The 16,985-nt window shown below is 47.8% G+C and overlaps 1 protein-coding gene across 2 annotated transcripts in view; it reads right to left on the bottom strand.

Moving 5' to 3' along the window:
* Positions 1 to 15,275, bottom strand: part of CRISPLD2 (cysteine rich secretory protein LCCL domain containing 2) — a 29,686-nt gene extending 14,411 nt beyond the window's left edge. Inside the window, exons 1-7 of one of the 2 annotated variants that reach the window (XM_083851858.1) lie at positions 14,952 to 15,275; positions 13,043 to 13,155; positions 10,575 to 10,901; positions 4,932 to 5,050; positions 3,094 to 3,226; positions 2,872 to 2,987; positions 1,148 to 1,248 (exon numbers count right to left, since the gene is read on the bottom strand). In XM_083851858.1, coding sequence (XP_083707984.1) covers positions 1,148 to 1,248; positions 2,872 to 2,987; positions 3,094 to 3,226; positions 4,932 to 5,050; positions 10,575 to 10,817 — 712 coding nt within the window. In that variant the 5' untranslated portion in view covers positions 10,818 to 10,901; positions 13,043 to 13,155; positions 14,952 to 15,275. The remainder of the gene's footprint in view (positions 1 to 1,147; positions 1,249 to 2,871; positions 2,988 to 3,093; positions 3,227 to 4,931; positions 5,051 to 10,574; positions 10,902 to 13,042; positions 13,156 to 14,951) is intronic. The other variant, XM_083851857.1, reaches the window with a different exon arrangement.
* Positions 15,276 to 16,985: the final 1,710 nt, after the last annotated feature.

Below are 16,985 nucleotides of genomic sequence, written 5' to 3'. Positions count from 1 at the left end.
ACAAGAGTGCTGAACACCTTGCAAAAAGAGAGCATTTGGGAAGGTGGCTAACACCTTTCTGCTCTTCAAACTGCCCCCCATCAGCACAGCTTCAGCTGGTCCTCCAGTAAAGCTCCCACAGTGCCCCCCGCCCCTGCAGAACAAGCCGCTGGTGCAGCCAGGCAGAGGGATTTTGGAAACGGAGCCAGCAAAATTAATTCTGCTCAGCTGGCCCTCCACAAAACCTGACCCTGCTTTCATCCTCAGCAATAGGGAGGGGGGCGATGGATGGTGGAGCTGCAGGGGCTTTGAGGAAAAACAGCAGGGAGAAAGGGAGCTCTCTGGCTCCCACCTGCTCCCCAAGGGCTCCTCCCAGCCCCAGGCAAAAAGTGATAAATGCAGCAACAGAAGCTTCTGCTCTGGGAAGCCTCCAGGGAGCTTGCCTGTTTCTGAAATCCCAGTTCTTCATGAAGGAAAACACATGGGAGGGAAAAAAAAAAAAAAAAAAAGGCCCTTGATGCATGGCCCGAGAAAATCCTGCATGGTAAGGGAGCAGCACTGCTTCATTGGACATTTCGCAGCAATAAAAATATTTTTCACTTTCTGTCCATCAAACTATTCCAAGAGAGCTCCTCCTCTCCTCCAAGAGACACGAATTGCTGTGTTCGTTTGGCAGCCGTGAAAACCAAGGTGGGGAGGGAAAAAAAAAAAGAAAAAAGGAAAAAAAACGGGGAGGGAAGCACTGCGTCCCTGGCCCCTGAAGGAGCGGGGTGGGCAGCCAAGCTCTGCCCACCCACATCGCCTCCAGTAAGCGCTGGAGAACATTCCCTTCCCAAACAAACCCCGCGAGGACAGGGCCAGCCACTGAAATCCTGCCCCAGGTCCCCAGCCAAACCCACGCAAACGCGGAGTCACTTCCCTCCACCCCAGCGCTCGCTCACATTTTCACGCCGAATCCGAGCTGGGAACTTTAAACAGCTCAGAGCCTTTCTGTGTCGGCCACAGCCGGTGATTTACTGTTACGCTGTGATGTCTAAATAGTAAGGGTGGGTAATTGAAAGCTGTGACTACTTCCAATTAAAAGTTTCCAGGTGAAAGCTGGCTCCAGCTTCTCCCCCAGGCAGGAGGGTGCTGGGAGCAAAGCATCCAGTCCCCAAACCCCACACACCTTTGTAGCAGAGGTTGTTCTGGCAGCCTCCTCCGTAGCTGGGGGGGCACTCGGAGCAGGGGCGGCCGTTCTTGTACGGGGCTTCGCCGATCCAGTTGCCCCTGCAAGGACAGGAGAAAGGTATGCCTGTCAGACACCCAAATACCCATCCAAGCCCTGGCCCGAAATCTTTCAACCACCGGCACTATGGGTGTGGGAAAAACAAGTGTTTCTGCTCTACTTGTGAAGGAAAATGTAGAAAAGACAGCCTGTCTCCTCTCTTTCCATCCCACACTTGACTTCAGCTTTCTTGTGCATCAAAGCCACCAGTCTCCCAGCATTTTCTGCAACCCCCCCATGCAGCTGCACAGGCCAGGCAGGAGCACAGCTCTTGCCATTTAAAAGCTTCTCTATTTTCCATCTGGAACCATTTCCAAAGAGCAAATTGCAGAAATCCATGCCTCCCCCTGCCCAATTCCAGACCATCTGGGAAGCAGAGCAGCACTTAGTGCTTCCTCCTCACCAGCCCTGCTAGCAATTTTGCCTCTGAAGCTGCAGAAACTTTGCCCCAGTCCAGAGTAACTAAGCAAAGGCTAACCAGCTAGACCAGGAAAACCTTGTAAGAAAAACGTTCCTTCTCATTTCACCTCCAAGATGCTGATTTTAGGGGTTTACTTAATGATTTGTGTGCAATATCATCTTTATATTAAACTCTACTTCAAATACTGTGATTTAGTACACAGGAGTAAATCAGTGGGTTACCACAGTTTCTCAAGAAACTACCCGGAAACAAAAATCCCTCTTTGTCCCTCTCTATTGCAAGTATTAGGGGCTGAGGAAGTTCAAGGAGCTGGAGTTCAGTCCATGGCTCTGAACCCTTTGGTTATTGCTCTTTCAGCTGTCTCCACCTATGAGGCTAGATGAGGACAACGCACACAGATGCCAGAGAAAAGAGATTAAGCAGAAACAGCAGAAATAAAGTATTTTTCCATCCAGCAGCCCTGAAAGGATGATGCACAAAGGAGCCCAGCCTGCGAGGGGCACTCCGTTGGGGATGGCACAATCTTATGCATGGAGCAGGTTATTAAACCCCACCGAATTTCCCAGGAGCATCACGTGCTCAGTAGCTAATGCAGGGAGAGGGGCTTAGACTACCCGCCCACAGGATGCTGCTGCCCAGATCGTGCTACAAGCTCCTTGCAAAGCTCTGGATTTGGCTGCCGGCTTTGTACCCACACACTTTGTTTCTTGGTGCTATTCTGCCATGTAAACAGATGCTCTCCAAGCCATTCCATTTGCTTGTAGAGATTACCCTATTTCATTCGTTTGTTGTTTTAATCGTAAGCAAGCCTACTTCTCCTGTGCCAGCAGTAGGGCTGGGGTACAGAGGCTACTGCTGGAAAGGAGGCCGGCAGTGTTAATCACCAGCCCTGTCCTCTCCCAGCTGCAGAGAGAGCAAGCCTCGCTTGGCAGCGCTCTCCAGCTCCATCCTTGCCATCCCCTGCTCCTCCTTCCCATGGCAGCAACATCAAAGCTCCGGCCTGGCCCCAGCCCCTCATTCAGTTTTCCAGGCAATGCTCAGAAGTCTTGAACCAGCCCTGTGCTGCAGTCTAAAGAGAAAATTTAAAGCCACAACCACCAGTCTAGACTGCCTGAAATCTCTTCCCCAGATCCTGGGCTAGTTAAGCAACCTGCCAGCGCAGGGTTTTAGGAAAGCTGGAGGGAGCCCAGCCCATCCATCTTACTTGGGCGAGTAGTTGCAGACCAGGTAGACAGCATTCTCCCAGATCTCTCCCCAGACGTTCATCCTCTTGCAGACGTTCACGGCACAGCCGATCCTGTTTGTTGTGGCCCAGACTATCTGCAAGGCAAGGCATGCATTGAAAACAAGCAAGCTGTGGGCACGTTGCAGTGACAATGGGACATGGAGGGGCTGCAGAGAGGATAAATACAAATCCATCTCTTACCTGGGTGTAATGCGTGCACATGGAGCCAGTGCATTTATCTGGGCACCACGGGTTGCACTCGTGAGGATATGGGTACGTGTAGTCCTTGACTTCGTCGTACCAAGACTGGACATGGAAAGCTGGAGAGCGATACCTGAAGGAGCAAAAGCCAGGCACAGCTTAGATCACCAATCTCTGTTACAAGTTTTCAAACAGCATCTGTAGCCTCCCAGCATATTGCATTGCAAAGTCAGATTTTTTTTTTTAATCACGATTGCTGATTTTATATAAAAATTTATCAAGGCAAGTTCCACTCATTGAGAAGGCGTTGCTTAAAAAACAAAAACAACAGTATCGTGACCTGAAAATCAGGGGAAAAAAAAATCTCACTGAAAATGTTAAAGGTGATTTCTTCCCCAAAATTCACATCACAGTCTGACTTTCTGTATTATTTATAGGTTTGACATGTTCTTCAAATGTTGCTGACCTGAAATGTCCTCCTGGCTTTTCCACCCAACTACAAAAAACTTCTAGTTTGGCAGAAAGTTGTATTTTGAAAGTAAACAGAAGTTAAGGTTTGCCAACCAACTTAAACCAAAAGCCATCGTGTACCTATTTTACCACCAGGCAATTTGCTAAATCTGGAAGTCCATTAGGAGATCCTACTGTAAGACCTTTGAAAGCGAGTGAGCTTTTCACACTCACATCACACCAAGGGTTAGTGCAGAGCACTTGGAGCACTGCACGCCTACCCTGCTGTCATTGCAGCAATTCTCCAGGCACACGCTGCACGTACTTTGTGCAAACTGTGCACGAAACCTTGCAGCACTGAGCTACTTGTGCCGTTTGGGGGAACGTGAATGGCGTTAAAATTATCTGGAGGAATTCATTTGCATTTTGCACGTTATGTACACAGTGAGCAAACAGCACTCTGCAAACTCTGTACAAAAGCAGAAGAGCGCTTCAAACCCACTACTTTTTATTGCTTTCAACAGCTCACATGAAGCAGGCAGCCAGAAATACAAATGACATCATTACCAAGTGTAGTTTGTTCTTTCAGCCAACTCTTCATTAAAAATCATTCATTAGAAGTATTTTAAAAACATTAATCTCCTGATGTCATTAAGTGAATACTTTCCGAGTCCTATTTCAGAGAAGAGGAAATTGAGGCAATCAAGTTATGGCCCGTTCCTGAAAAAACTGAGATAAATCTGATTTCTTTTTCCTCTCAGTGATTGCAATGGGAGCAAGATTGGATCTACCTCCATCAATAACCCATGGCCATCTTGAGTACTTGTAGGAGAGCCAAGAACAGCCTGATCTTTTAACTTTGTTTCCAATGGATTAACCACTCGACTTTCCAATCATTTGATTCTGCCAACAAAAATGGGCCCAATTTCTATATCAGGCCAATTTCACACAAGCAAATTTCCATTGCTTTCAACCAAGTTCTACCTGACGTACAAGCATAACAGCATTTTGACCCATTAAGGTAGCTGAGCACATACAAAATATTTGCTTTATAAAGCAGTGTTAGCCTACAACACACTTGATTACAGGGGCATAACAATAAACGAATTTCACCACCAGATGGAGAGGCAAATCCATTTGGAAGCATTAACTTCATCTCTCCTAGCTGGATTAACAACTCTCAGTTAAAAATCTTCCACAGGAAGATGAAAAGAAAAACTGCAGAGCTGTTTCAGTAAAGAGAAATTAGGAGCTGAGTAAATATTTATGGGAAATACAGTAAGAGAAAACCAAAAGAATTACATCAGTAGCAAGGCAGACCTTTCACACTGGCTGGGAGGGCCCATAAATTGCTCTTTGCAATTAGTGAGGAGCTTCCCAGCTCTTACCTGCCCCAGTGAACCGCCAGGTTCTGTCCAATTGACCGGATGAGGTCACTCGGCCCATGATCCCACACGCACTTCTGAGCCCAAGAGTGGGCTGATCTTTCCAGCTCTTCATCCCAGGTCTGCAGCAGGTGGGGAAAGAAAAAGAATAGGTCAGTTTCTCCTCTTAAGTTTGTTAGATCAAGAGAGCCAATCAACAGCAATTAGGAGAGAAAGAGACTACATTACAGCTCACTCCTGGGGTCTGACCTGTCCTTCTGAGTTTGGTACATTTTAATGACGTGCTGCGACCTAAGAGCAAGCTCCTCAGGATGTCCCCCTGCCATGGAAATGCAAGGCACTTTTTGTCCTTGATGCCATGCTTCTTAAGAGAAGGTCTGGATAGGTCAAGAGAAAACAGACCTGGCAAGACCTCAAGAACCCACCTGGACTCTCCACCCTAAAATACAGTAAGACATTCTTGACAGGTGTTTTTCTAATCCAGTCAAAAAAAAAAAAAATAAAAATCTGAGATCCCAGTGCTTTTTCATGACACCTATATTTGAGATCTGCAAGACGTAATATGCAGTAAGTGCCCAACATATGATTTTCCATACATTGTCCTTAATATTTTGACTTTTCCTAGCTTTCCCACCAGCTGGGACTCCAGCTGTGGATGTACACCTGCCCTCCACTATGAGCACAGCTGAAGTTTTTTGAACCAGTCCCCCAAGCAAGGGATGATTATGTAGCTGCTGTGCCAGTGTGGGTCTGAGGCTCTTACTCCTTCCTCCCCTTCTCCTTCCTGAATAACTGCTGTGTCCACCAACGGATGCAGTCAAACTCCCAGAGGTGGCCAAGTCCCAGAGCTGTTAAGCCAATAACACTCTTGTTAAAACAGGCATCAGGTTAGAAGTGACAAATTAGCACTGCCATTGAGGGAAAGACATCAGACCTCACTGAATATCACTCAGTTACAAGCCAAAAGAGAGCTCAAATACGATACAATGGCAAATAGGAAAACAGCCTTCATTGGCTTCACTGCCCAGGAGTGTATTTGTTGTAAAGGCCAGACTTGCTGGATCCGGTAGATAATGCCCTGAACTCATTGTGTGATAGCTGGTCTGTTCAGAACAGTCCTAAGCAGAATTCACTGGGATGAAAATATCATTGCACATCTCTTCAAATAAAACCAAAGAGAAGAGAGGCCTTGCAACGTGTTTCCAGCCCATTCACATTCCAGAGAGAGATGTCTTTGGACATCATAACCAGCTGATCTTCCTCAGTCCTAACTTCTCCATAAGAAAAGCGACTTCTCATCTCAAACACATCAAAGGACCTGTCAGAGCCCACCTGGGAGGCATTTATGCTCCCAGACATTTGAAAACCGACAATTGCTCATGCTGAACAAGCATCTGAACACAGTCTTGGGCAGTTACTGATGGGATGGGGAGGGACTGCATGTCCCTGGTTAAAAGGGCAGGAAAACACCGTGTGTCCCAGAACTTGGTGCGTCTACACTGTCTTTGTAAGGGAAAAGTGAACTGACTGAACCGAGTTTAGAGCCCAGAGCTCTGAGAACAGCTTATCATTACACAGCACATCCAGCAACATCCCAGAGGTGCTCTGAGCTCTCCAGCTTGGCTTTGAACTGAGCAGTGGCCGAGCAAGTTCACGTCACTCTGCAAACCCCCTTGTGGATTCAGCTCTGACAGAGGGAATTAAACCATTTTCCACCTCAGCCCTCCAACACCTCGAAGGTGCGCGGTATCTGACCCACCACGTACACGTTTCCAAACCTCTGTTTGGAGCAGACTGTTGCGATCATGCCTAGACACACAGCTTTTTGTGGTCTCCCACTTTCTGCACCAGGCAGTGACCAGCCACAGCCCGCCTTCCCATCCAACACATAACCCACAAAAACTCTCCCAAGACGCCGCGCACTGCTCGTACTTCTGACTTTCTAGCAGAGCATTATTCCTTGCAGCCCGAAAGGCAGAGACGTTCCAAATCTCCTAATTTAATGCAGAGACGTTATGAGCAATAGGTCATTAAATGGAAATTGATGTGAACATGTGTGTTACATCTTCCTTTGATGCCTATGGATAAAATAAATGAACTCGGACAAAAGACACTCAACAGGCAATTGGGAATGAGCTACATCTTTGCATGGCTTTGTGCTTGATGAGTAGAGAAGCTCATTTCTGCAGGCGTCGGATTACAAAGCCGTCCCATTTAAATTAGAGCAGTTATTTGCCTATTTCTCCTCAGACATGAATGCGGTCGGGAGCCTGGAATAATTTCAGAGCAATAAACATATCAAAAAAAAAAAAAAAAAACAGATTTCAGACTTTCCCAGCTATGCTTGCAAGAATTCTTTATGCCAATATTCAAAGCAGCACCTAGGAAGACTACTGAAGCCAGAGGGGCATTGTATGCCCATGCTCAGTTTCTTAAATCCACTCTAACGATCTGGCAAAGCTGCTTCTCACTGTTTGGAGGATGACAAGCACATGGCTTGAAAGCATTCCAAGCACCAGGCTAAGTTTGTATTCAGATTTTCCCCCTTCACATTGATTTTTTCTGTTATCAGACCGCTGTAATTACAGGCAGCTACCTTGCTTTGAAAACACCCATCTAGCCCATAGGAGGGAATTCTCAAGCATTCTGGTTGGTTTTTTTTGTTTGTTTGTTTTTGTTTTTTTTAAAGCCTTTGGGTATATAGGATTCCAAGTAATTTAGTACATGGACCGTCTTTTTTTATTCCTGCAAATCTGGAGTGGCCTTTCAACAGTACACCGTACATGAAAAAATATACACATCGCATACATATCTTACAATGCAAATTGTAGGTTCAGCTTTAATAAGAATATATCCCACAAGGAGTTACATACTCAGCCTAACTAGCTTGTAAACCCCACACTACACACAGTATGCCATCTTAATTCACCTCTCTCATTTTTCTCCCCAGCTTAGACTTCTTGCAGCGCTGGCAGTTTACTCTTGCAAGTGGCATAAGAGTCCAGGACTGACAAGAGCTGGCAGAAGCTTGGAAGTGCTTTGCTAATCCACACAGAAACACTATCCCATCCCAACAAGAAAAGTCACCACCCTACAGTTCAGAGGAAGGATGGATACCTTATACATGAAAACAAACTATTTTCCTTCCCGCAGTCCTTACTAAGAACACTTTTGTTTTATCCATCTGTCTTTGAGCCTCCGCAAGAGGAAGGATTTCTGCCTTTCGTCACTGCTGAAAGCCATCTGACTAAGCCATCTTGAAAGGTCAAGATGCCTTAGGAACAGTTACGTTCTTTTTACTCTGGGCTCATTAACAAGGAGTTTGTTTTGGTCTTGACTCCTGCCCACTGCCATGACTGCTGTTATATACTCTAAATGCACAATGAAAGAGTTGGTCATAAAGCTGCTATAGGGTTAAGGTGATTCTGTATCTGAGCAACTTCATCAGGAAGATAAACACTGCTCATGCCTGGTCTGTGTCAGAGTCTGTAATTCATTTTCCATTAATAGCCAATATATGTGCTAGCTTTCAATTAATTACACAAACCTACCGGCAAAACTGTTTCTTTCTTCACTTCTTCACTCCATTTTACCTTTATCCTATATGCATATGCAGCAATTCTTTTGATCTCCAGATAAGTCATGGTACTCACTGTGCTATTGCTTTCTTATTAATAGCCTTTACTGACTAAAGTTCATGCTGTAGTAGATAAATGCCTCTTTTTCCTGGTATATATTAGCTGCCTTTGCCGCTCTAGATCACTTATGTACATCAGATATGGAGCTGGGAGAGAGGACATTCACAAGGCAGGGTTTGGAGGCTGGTGGCCAAGAACACATGTTCTACCTCCTTATCCGCAAATTAGTGCCACACGTCGCCTGTGACGCTCCCCACTGGCACCAAAGGAAAAGAGAAAAGTTTATGTACAGTACTGAAGACAGACCATCCTCTTAAGCAAGTCCAAATGAGAAATGTCCTATGCAGAACAAAGGATTAAAGTGAAATTCACGTTCAGAATACACACTGCATTTCCAAGTAATATTGGGTAAACACGAGTACATGAAAGGCTGATTATAGCCTTTCCAAGTAGCACCATCTTATACTCAGCTTCTTTCTTCGCAGCATATAAGGCCCTTTCATTTGCCCTCAATCGCCCATAAAACCACTAGAAAAGCACACTGAGCAAAGACAAACATAAAAGCGCAACCACGCTGCAAGCGTAAATAGCAGTCGGCCAGTGGACAGTCCGCAACTGCAGCCCTCTCAGATCCTCAGAGCCAACCAAAACACATTTGGCTTTCTCATGCTTTGTGTTTACTCTCTGGAAATTAATCAAATCATCTCTTCCCTGGCAGCATCCTACAGGCTGCCTGCAGGAGAATGAGAGCCCGCTGAGAAAGAGAGATACAAAGCACCGGTTCTTAGAAAGGCATGTGCTTTCTGACAGAAGTGGGATGCAACACCAGCAGTGTGACTGCTAGGAGGATGCAACTGAAGGACAATTGTCCTTCCTTACTGTCCTCTGCTCTTCCCTTCCCTTTCCCTTTCCCCTGCAATCACAAAAGGCAGAATTTTCCATTTGCAGTATTCATTTCAGCACATCTGGCAAAAAATTTTGTATTACATTCAGTGTACTATTCCTCCTACCCTTTTAAACGTGGTCTTAACAAATCATCAGTCATCGAATCTGTCAGCAAGAGCACACAGTTGAAGTCAGACTAGTTTCTGTCATAACTATATTTGCACACCGGGAAAAGGCACAAAAAAATTATTTGCCTACATCATTTTCTGGCCCCACAATATTTTGAAGGCTTGTCAAAAATAGCTCCAAGTAGGGTCTCTGGCATCAGGTGAAGAAAAACTATTCATCTGAATTGTTGATGGTAAAGGCATATTTCATACCAATACTTTTAAGTTCTCCCTCTGAAGTGGGGGAATACATTGACCAAACTTTTATTTTGGTTTCCTGAGCTGCAGAAAGCCAATAGCACTGACCCATCCACCTCTGAACTCCCCAGAGCCTTTCCAGCAATTTCCAGGGACTGAAATTCTCTGCAGATAGAGCCACATTCCTTGAGCCCGGCTCATCTAAGGAGCTGAGCAGATTCCCAGCAGTGTCACGGACATCACACCCATAATCTCTGGTGATCAGCATATAATGAAAGGGCAGGTGCTATCTGCTGCGCTGGGTGGTAGCTGATGGCAACCATCAGAGGTTTCTCTGAGCAGACTGTGTCATCCCAAAACACTACCAGAAGGGTATGAAAGCTGTGACAGGGAAAACATGGGTTAAACACTTGGGAAAATTTGATGCTTTTATGACATTAAAGTAATGGAAGAACCTGCTGAGGCAGGCTGTGGAATTGCCATCACTGGAGATGTGTCCAGGGCTGGGCCAGACGCTCGTTTATGAATAATGGAACCAGTCCTGAAGCTATGCAGCGGATGGACTAGATGACCCGTTAGTGGCCCTTTCCAACCAAAACAGTCCAACGATCTGAAGCATCGTTCACTCTGGTATTAAACTGCTCCAGGAAACCTCTTGAGAAAAACTTACTTTGGAGGAAATTTGCTGCACCTCTTGCACCATAAGGATTTTTTTTTTTAAAGTAAAAATTAAGCTAGGTATCAGAAGCTGTACTCACCATATATTCCATATTAGAGGCTGATGGATACACTTGACCTCTTAATTTATTGTGGAGCATCAATATCTCCTGTCTGTCCGAAAATAAAATGGCTCTCTTGGATCTGGAGTGAGCTTCCCCATCCTGATATTTACTCAAGATTCTCTCCAGGTGACTCGAGTTGGTCAAGACGAAGCATTGGGCTGTGGTGGCCAGGAGCAGTACACATCCAAGAGGCAGGATCCAGGGCAGGGCGGGATTCATGGCTCCTCCTCTATAGCTGGCAGAAGCAGAGATGAAGACAACAGTCGGGTTTCCTTTCAGGGACTCCTACGGCTCAGCACAGGTCTGGATTTGGGAGAGAAATAGGCAGTAAGAACAGTGCCAGAGAAGCTCTTGGCAAGTACGATCCCCGCCAAGGAAGCCACAAAACACAGGTTTTTGCTTGAAAAAGAACACTACATAGAGCCTAAGCTGTTATTGTTCTCTGCAAGGATGGGAAGACCCGAACACCAACCTTTGATGATGGGAACTCAGCTTATTACACCAGGGAGCTCCACTGGCACTGGGCTGGGAGTGAGAATTAGCTGGGCATGGTGATGGTGCCTTCTGCACCAAGGGTGCCAGGGGTGCAGGTGTCACCCAGCAATGCCCAGCAACTCCATATAATCCCACCTGTGTCCCTTAAAAATGGGAAAGGGAGCCATTTGAAGCTACTTTCCCCCAAAGGGTTGTTAAAGTGGAGAACGGATGTGAATAAAAGGGAAAGTAAAATTCCCAGCAAGCCAGATCGCCGAGGTCAGGCATGAGCGTGAGCTATTTCGGAGGTCCCGCTCTGCCAATAGACATCCAGCCGAGCAGCTGCCAGACTCGGTGAAGGCAGCTGTTTATACGAAATGTCATCGTAACGTCGAACAATCAAAATTCCTGCTGGCGAATGACGCACTGGGGTGTTCTCACTGACGCTGCCCCACCGCCTTACGGCGGGCGGGAGTGCGGCCAGGCAGATGAATTATGGCAGGCGAGGAGAGGAGTCGGAGCACCCGGCCTCCCCCGGCCAGAAGATTAGCTGTTCCCAGGCACGCTTGCTGGGCACCAGCTCCAAGGGCTGACCCGCTCAGAGACGACGTCCTTTTGGTCATTTGCACGGCTGCACTTAATCCCCGTCCCCTCCCTGCGAGGCGCTTGCTCTGTGGTGCTCCCACTCCACCTGCTATTTCCTAGCAATTCCTCCCTTCCTCTCCCCCCCTCCCTGACTTCTCGGTCCAACGAGCCTTGTGCGTCTCGGCTGGCTTTATTTGGATCGTGAGCTGTTCAGGGAAGGGAATATGGGCTGCTGCAGGGCTCTGCAGCATCTAGTCCTCTTTAGGCGGGATCCGAGAGCCACCAGAACAGAGTCAACCCATAAGAGGCAATAAACATCTATGCAGACAGTGCAAGCACAAAATCTCTCTCCTTAAGGCTATAGTTTGGAATAAAGCTTCCCCATCTCTGCCATTAACACAAGGTTAGGATTTAGTTTTGACAACGCTGTTTAAAAAAAAGATGCTGAAAGCACACCTACACGGGAAACAAGCCCCAGATCACCAGGAGCTATTCGAGAAACTTCAGCCCCGCGACACGGGGGTTGGACACAGCGAGACAGGATGAGTCGGAAGCTGGCCAAGGCAGGGAAGAGCCTTCCAGCTCCCAGCTGGAAAAGCTTCTCAAATATAAATTCCCAAATCCCCCGTTCCCCAGAACCAACGGCATCTGCGGAGGAGAGCAGCAAGCACGAAAGTGCTTTGCAGAGGCGGGGAGCCCCCAAAACTCCCACCAGGAAACCCGGAAAAAGTGTAGGGTGTCTACACAAAAAAAAAAAGCAAAAGTCCCTGTTTGGGACTCCTTACTGTAATAAGGCAGAATGAAAACCAGCTGCTGCCTGTCTCCCTCCAGGCAGAGCATTAAGCTTTTGCCTCGTAGAACAATGCGGGGATATAATTTGTTAAGTTTAGGTAACGGCTTCTCATTATTCCCTGTTCTGCAGAGCAAGCTGAACACACGTGCCTTGTCCCCAGCCCCAGGCACACCTGAAAGACAGGGCTCTCGGTGGCCTGGGGACAAACACTGCTGTAACCTCATCCTCTTCCCAGCCCTGTTTGCTGGCATTTACCTCCTCCGGAGCAGGAGCCCAACTTTCTAACCCGGCTAAAGAGAGGCAGGGGAGGCAAAACGAGCTGCTGCTTTTGTAGACTGTCTGACCCAAATTCAGGCAACAATTCCTACTTTGAGGCACTTCCCTAAGAGTTTAAAAATAGATGCGCTGCCACAGCCCTTCACAATGCGGCCATTTAGCGTGAGCAATTTTAACTGCAGCCTGCCCTGTAGGTAGAGCGGGCAGAAACAGACAGCCAACATAGGCTGCAGTTGTACCCCTTCATTTGGCCGGGTGCCCTCCGCTAAATAGGAGCCCGTATCCACCACCCATCTAAGGCAAACACTGAACTTACAGAAAGTGCAGCCTGAAAAATCAGCTGGGCCATCCGGAAAGCCCAGAGGATCTGCCCCACTCACGGCTCCGCGACCAAGCCAACGCGTCTGGTTTCGACCGCCAGCTGGAGCCCTGCAACAGATGGTGCATTATTCCCCGGGATGGTCCTCCTTCTATCTCGCTTGCGAGCTCAAGGGTGTTTTGCACCTCTCTAAAATTAGGTAATTTTAGTGCATCTTTCACTTTGGGTGTTCAAGCCCCCTTTCCTGCTTCGGGTCCAGGTGGAGAGCAGTCAGCAGCGAGCGTCCAAAGGCAGGGTGACGTGATGGGAGCGGGACAGGGAGCGAAGAGCTCCCCTCCCAGAGATTAATTGGAAGCAGCAGATAGATGCTCACATTTCAGAAAGCTCTCATTGATTTCAGATGTCCATCTGCTTGCCTCCCCTAATATCCTCACGGCCAGGTGCAACAAAACACTGGGCCATGTGTTAGAGCTCAGCCAGCTCAAGTGCCCTGCAGAGCTGAGGCACAGCCTCGGGGGCTGCACTCGAAACTCCTCGTTAGGGCAGATTGAAAGCATATTTGAGTTGGGATTTGACATTATTCAAGGAGAATTATCAGCTGACAGTCAGCTGAGCAAGTCTCTGTTGTTGTTTTCAAAGGTTCGAGAGAAGCATCAGCGCAGCCTCCCTTTAAACGCATCAGGCCCCTGATGCTGGTGCCAGGTAAACATCTGGGAGCAATCAGAAACCAGTGAGTCGGCAGAAAGCGACTCCCGAATACGCTGCAAGGCACGGCCGAGCTGGGGACAAAGGGGAGGCCTTCTTCTGGGGTCTGAAGAAGTTAAAAAGCAGCGCCGGACTTTGGAAAAGATTATTTTTAGAAAGCTATTTCCCCAGCTCGGGGACGGTGCCTGCATGTCACAGAAAGCAGAAGGGCTGGCAGCGTTCGGAGGCTGGCATGCGGCGCTGCCTCCTGTATTTCCTTACGTCCTCGTTTCCCTTAGCACCGCACAGCTGTTGATCTTTAGCTGCCTCCCTGGGGAAGCGCACAAGTGGGTCTCTACTCCTCATTACGGGTAACGTCTGCAGCCAAAACACCCCGACACCTGTGGAATTATACTTGGGGCAAGCTGGTGCTGCAGGGAAATGCAGGAGTTGGCACGGGATGCCAGCAGAGCATCTAAAATAGCAAAGCAGCAGGGAGTTCACCTGGGATCGGCTTTTAACCTGTGCAAAGCAGTCCAGCGACAAAGCCACAGTGTGCTCCATGCATTGCATCCCAGGTCATCCACGCCTTTCATGCCTTAAAATATTGCCCTGGCTTCAGAAGAAAAGTAGGATGACAAGTTCCTTGACTCAGGACATAACACAGTCTGCACAGAGTACACCACAAATCCCGCATCTTCAAGGCCACGGGCAAAAACATCTAGATCTGTCATTACAATCCTTTCCACAGAACTCAAGTGGGTGAGTTTCTATGCAAAACCACACGGAAAACCCACTGGTAACAGACACAACATGTGACAACACCGTGGAATTCCTTCTAGACAGGACTTTGGAGCAGAGTTGCACAAACACTGGCTTCCTGGAGCAGACTAGATATGCCTGTGGGTTGCCAACTCATAGAGGCTGCTACAGCATCCCTTAGATATTTTTTTTAAATATTATTTCAAATAAAAATTATCTATTATCTATCTGTTCCTCTACTTGCAACCTCTTCCCATTCATTCGAGATTAATGCATATTAACCTTGCGTTACCCTGCAAAGCGCACCTAAGTGCAGCTCAGAGGGCATTGTGCTGTTTTGTACCACGCAGGGAGCAATTTGGAGAAGTTATGAAAATTGTGCCTACTTGACAGAGCCATTTCTCCCATACACACACACCCAAACCACATCTCAGAAGCCGGGACCAAAGCTTTCACTCACCTTGCCGAGCACTTCCAAGTCCCCACGAAGTTGTAGCTCCTCCAAGCCTGCTTGTGGAAAATAAATTATAGATCTGAACTATTTAAATGAGGAGGGGGAAAAGGATGAAATAAGCCCGAGGAGGTGCAGGGAGTGCAAGGTCTCAGCTCAGCAGCTAGTACCAACTGCGGTCTCGCAGAGCTCCCCAGTGGTATTTATGCTCTCCAGGCAAAGAGGACAACTCTGGATCATCCTGTTTGGCAATCGGCCTGGTAAAAAAAAAAAAAAAAATGGTACGAAAAGGAGGCAGGAGCAAGGAGCTGAGGGGTGTCGCTTCAGATCTCTCAGCGGTTTGAAGAGTCATTGGGGCTAGGAAAATTAGGACCATCCTCCCAAAGGCTGTAACACAACACGCGGGGAGGGGGAGTGAAGGAGGAGGAGGAGACGGAGAAGGAGTGCGAGCAGACCGGGATATAAAAAGGGTTTTCTTTGCTCTCCCCTCAGGCAGCTTTCAGGCTGAGCTGTGGGCACATCCTCCCTGCTGCGATGGGGAGACCGCGATGGCTGGGTGAGGACCGACGATGAGTTTTAGGGCAGAAAACCAAAAAAAATGGTTTTCTGCAAGGGACAAGGGCCAGCTGTCTCCCGGATCAGCCTTTCCCAGCTCTCCGTGGGAAAAGCCCACGGGTGGCCTCAGGGATGTCCCGTGCCAGGAGCGGGGTCCCCGAGCTGGCAGCAGCACCCCTCTGTCCCACAGCTGGGCGTTTGGTGGGAAAAGGGAGATTTATTTCCCTCTGCGGTTCCCAGAGCTCACCCGGCACCGACGTTCCCTGCACACACACGCTGCTGCTGGCACTCCCAGAGAACAAGGAAAATAAAAAGGGAGCGAAGCATCCGGGCAAGGCTCACCTCTCCTGCAGGATGGCCGGCACCCAAAGAGCCCCAGCCCAGCTTTCGCAGCAAGATCCTTGCCTGCGGTTGCAATCCCACATGCACTGTTGAAACATGGTTTGATTCACTGCGAAAGGAAATGATTGAGCAAAAGACAAGCTGAAGGATCCTTTTTTTTTTTTTTTTTTCTAATTAAACAAACAGGAAAACACAAAGCAGTACCATGAGTAACTACATGAGTGTCTTACAGCACCTCTGCTGCAGCAGCAGGATGCTGCTGCGGGCAGAGGAGGTCTGGGCATCACTGCCCACGGGCACCAGCATCCCCGTGGGGCTGCGTATCAGGGGGTACCAGCAACGGGCCAGCACGGGGGCAATTCCTACCTGGTGGTGGCTGATCCTGGGAAGCTCACAGTTTAACCCCCAAAAACACAGCAAACCCAATAACCAGTGCTTCCCCCATCTCCCGGATTTAGCACATCCAAGTAAAATAGGTTTAGTTTTTCCTAATATCCCATCCTGTCCTCTCTTCGATGTTCTTGGGAAGAAAAGTCCTTCCATTCTTCTAAACAGTAAATATTTATTTCTTGAAGCCAAACAGCAAACTATTTACTGTTTACAAGAAGGACGCTTGCAAGATATTCTGCCACTAAGTGGCTTGTTTCAACTCCAGCAGTGCTCAAAAAGCAGGACAATGTTTATCAGACATTCGCAAGCAAAGCAGAAATATTGACAGCTCACAGAACAACTCCAGAGGGCGAAGGCAATGAACCCTCTGAAGTCAGGCCCGTGATATCTCTGCTAATTTAATGTCTTGCACCTTTTTCCTGAGATAACTTTTGCAGATGTAGCAGATTCTCATCACCTGGGGGATGTTCAGCACCATTTCTGGTCTGCTTTGCAGCTGGGACACGGTGGATGCAGCCCACCCAGTCAGTCCCAGTCCACCCACTCAGTCCCAGTTCCACTGGCACTGGTACCATCCCCTTTCTGGTCACAGATGTATTTACAGAGTTTCTATTTACTTCAATGCAAACCACGTGTGTGAACCGACAATATATGCTGCTTCATTTGTAACAGGCACTTCTACCTTGCCTAGAGCAATTCGGTGCAATTCGGGCAGCTCGCTTCCATAAAGGCTGAGATGCTGCCACAAACGTGGGC

This window comes from Anser anser (genome assembly GCF_964211835.1).
Source record: "Anser anser genome assembly, chromosome: 11".
NCBI lineage: Eukaryota > Metazoa > Chordata > Aves > Anseriformes > Anatidae > Anser > Anser anser.
The sequence above is the reverse complement of the archived record's forward strand: the minus strand, read 5'-3'. Positions and strand labels throughout refer to the sequence as shown.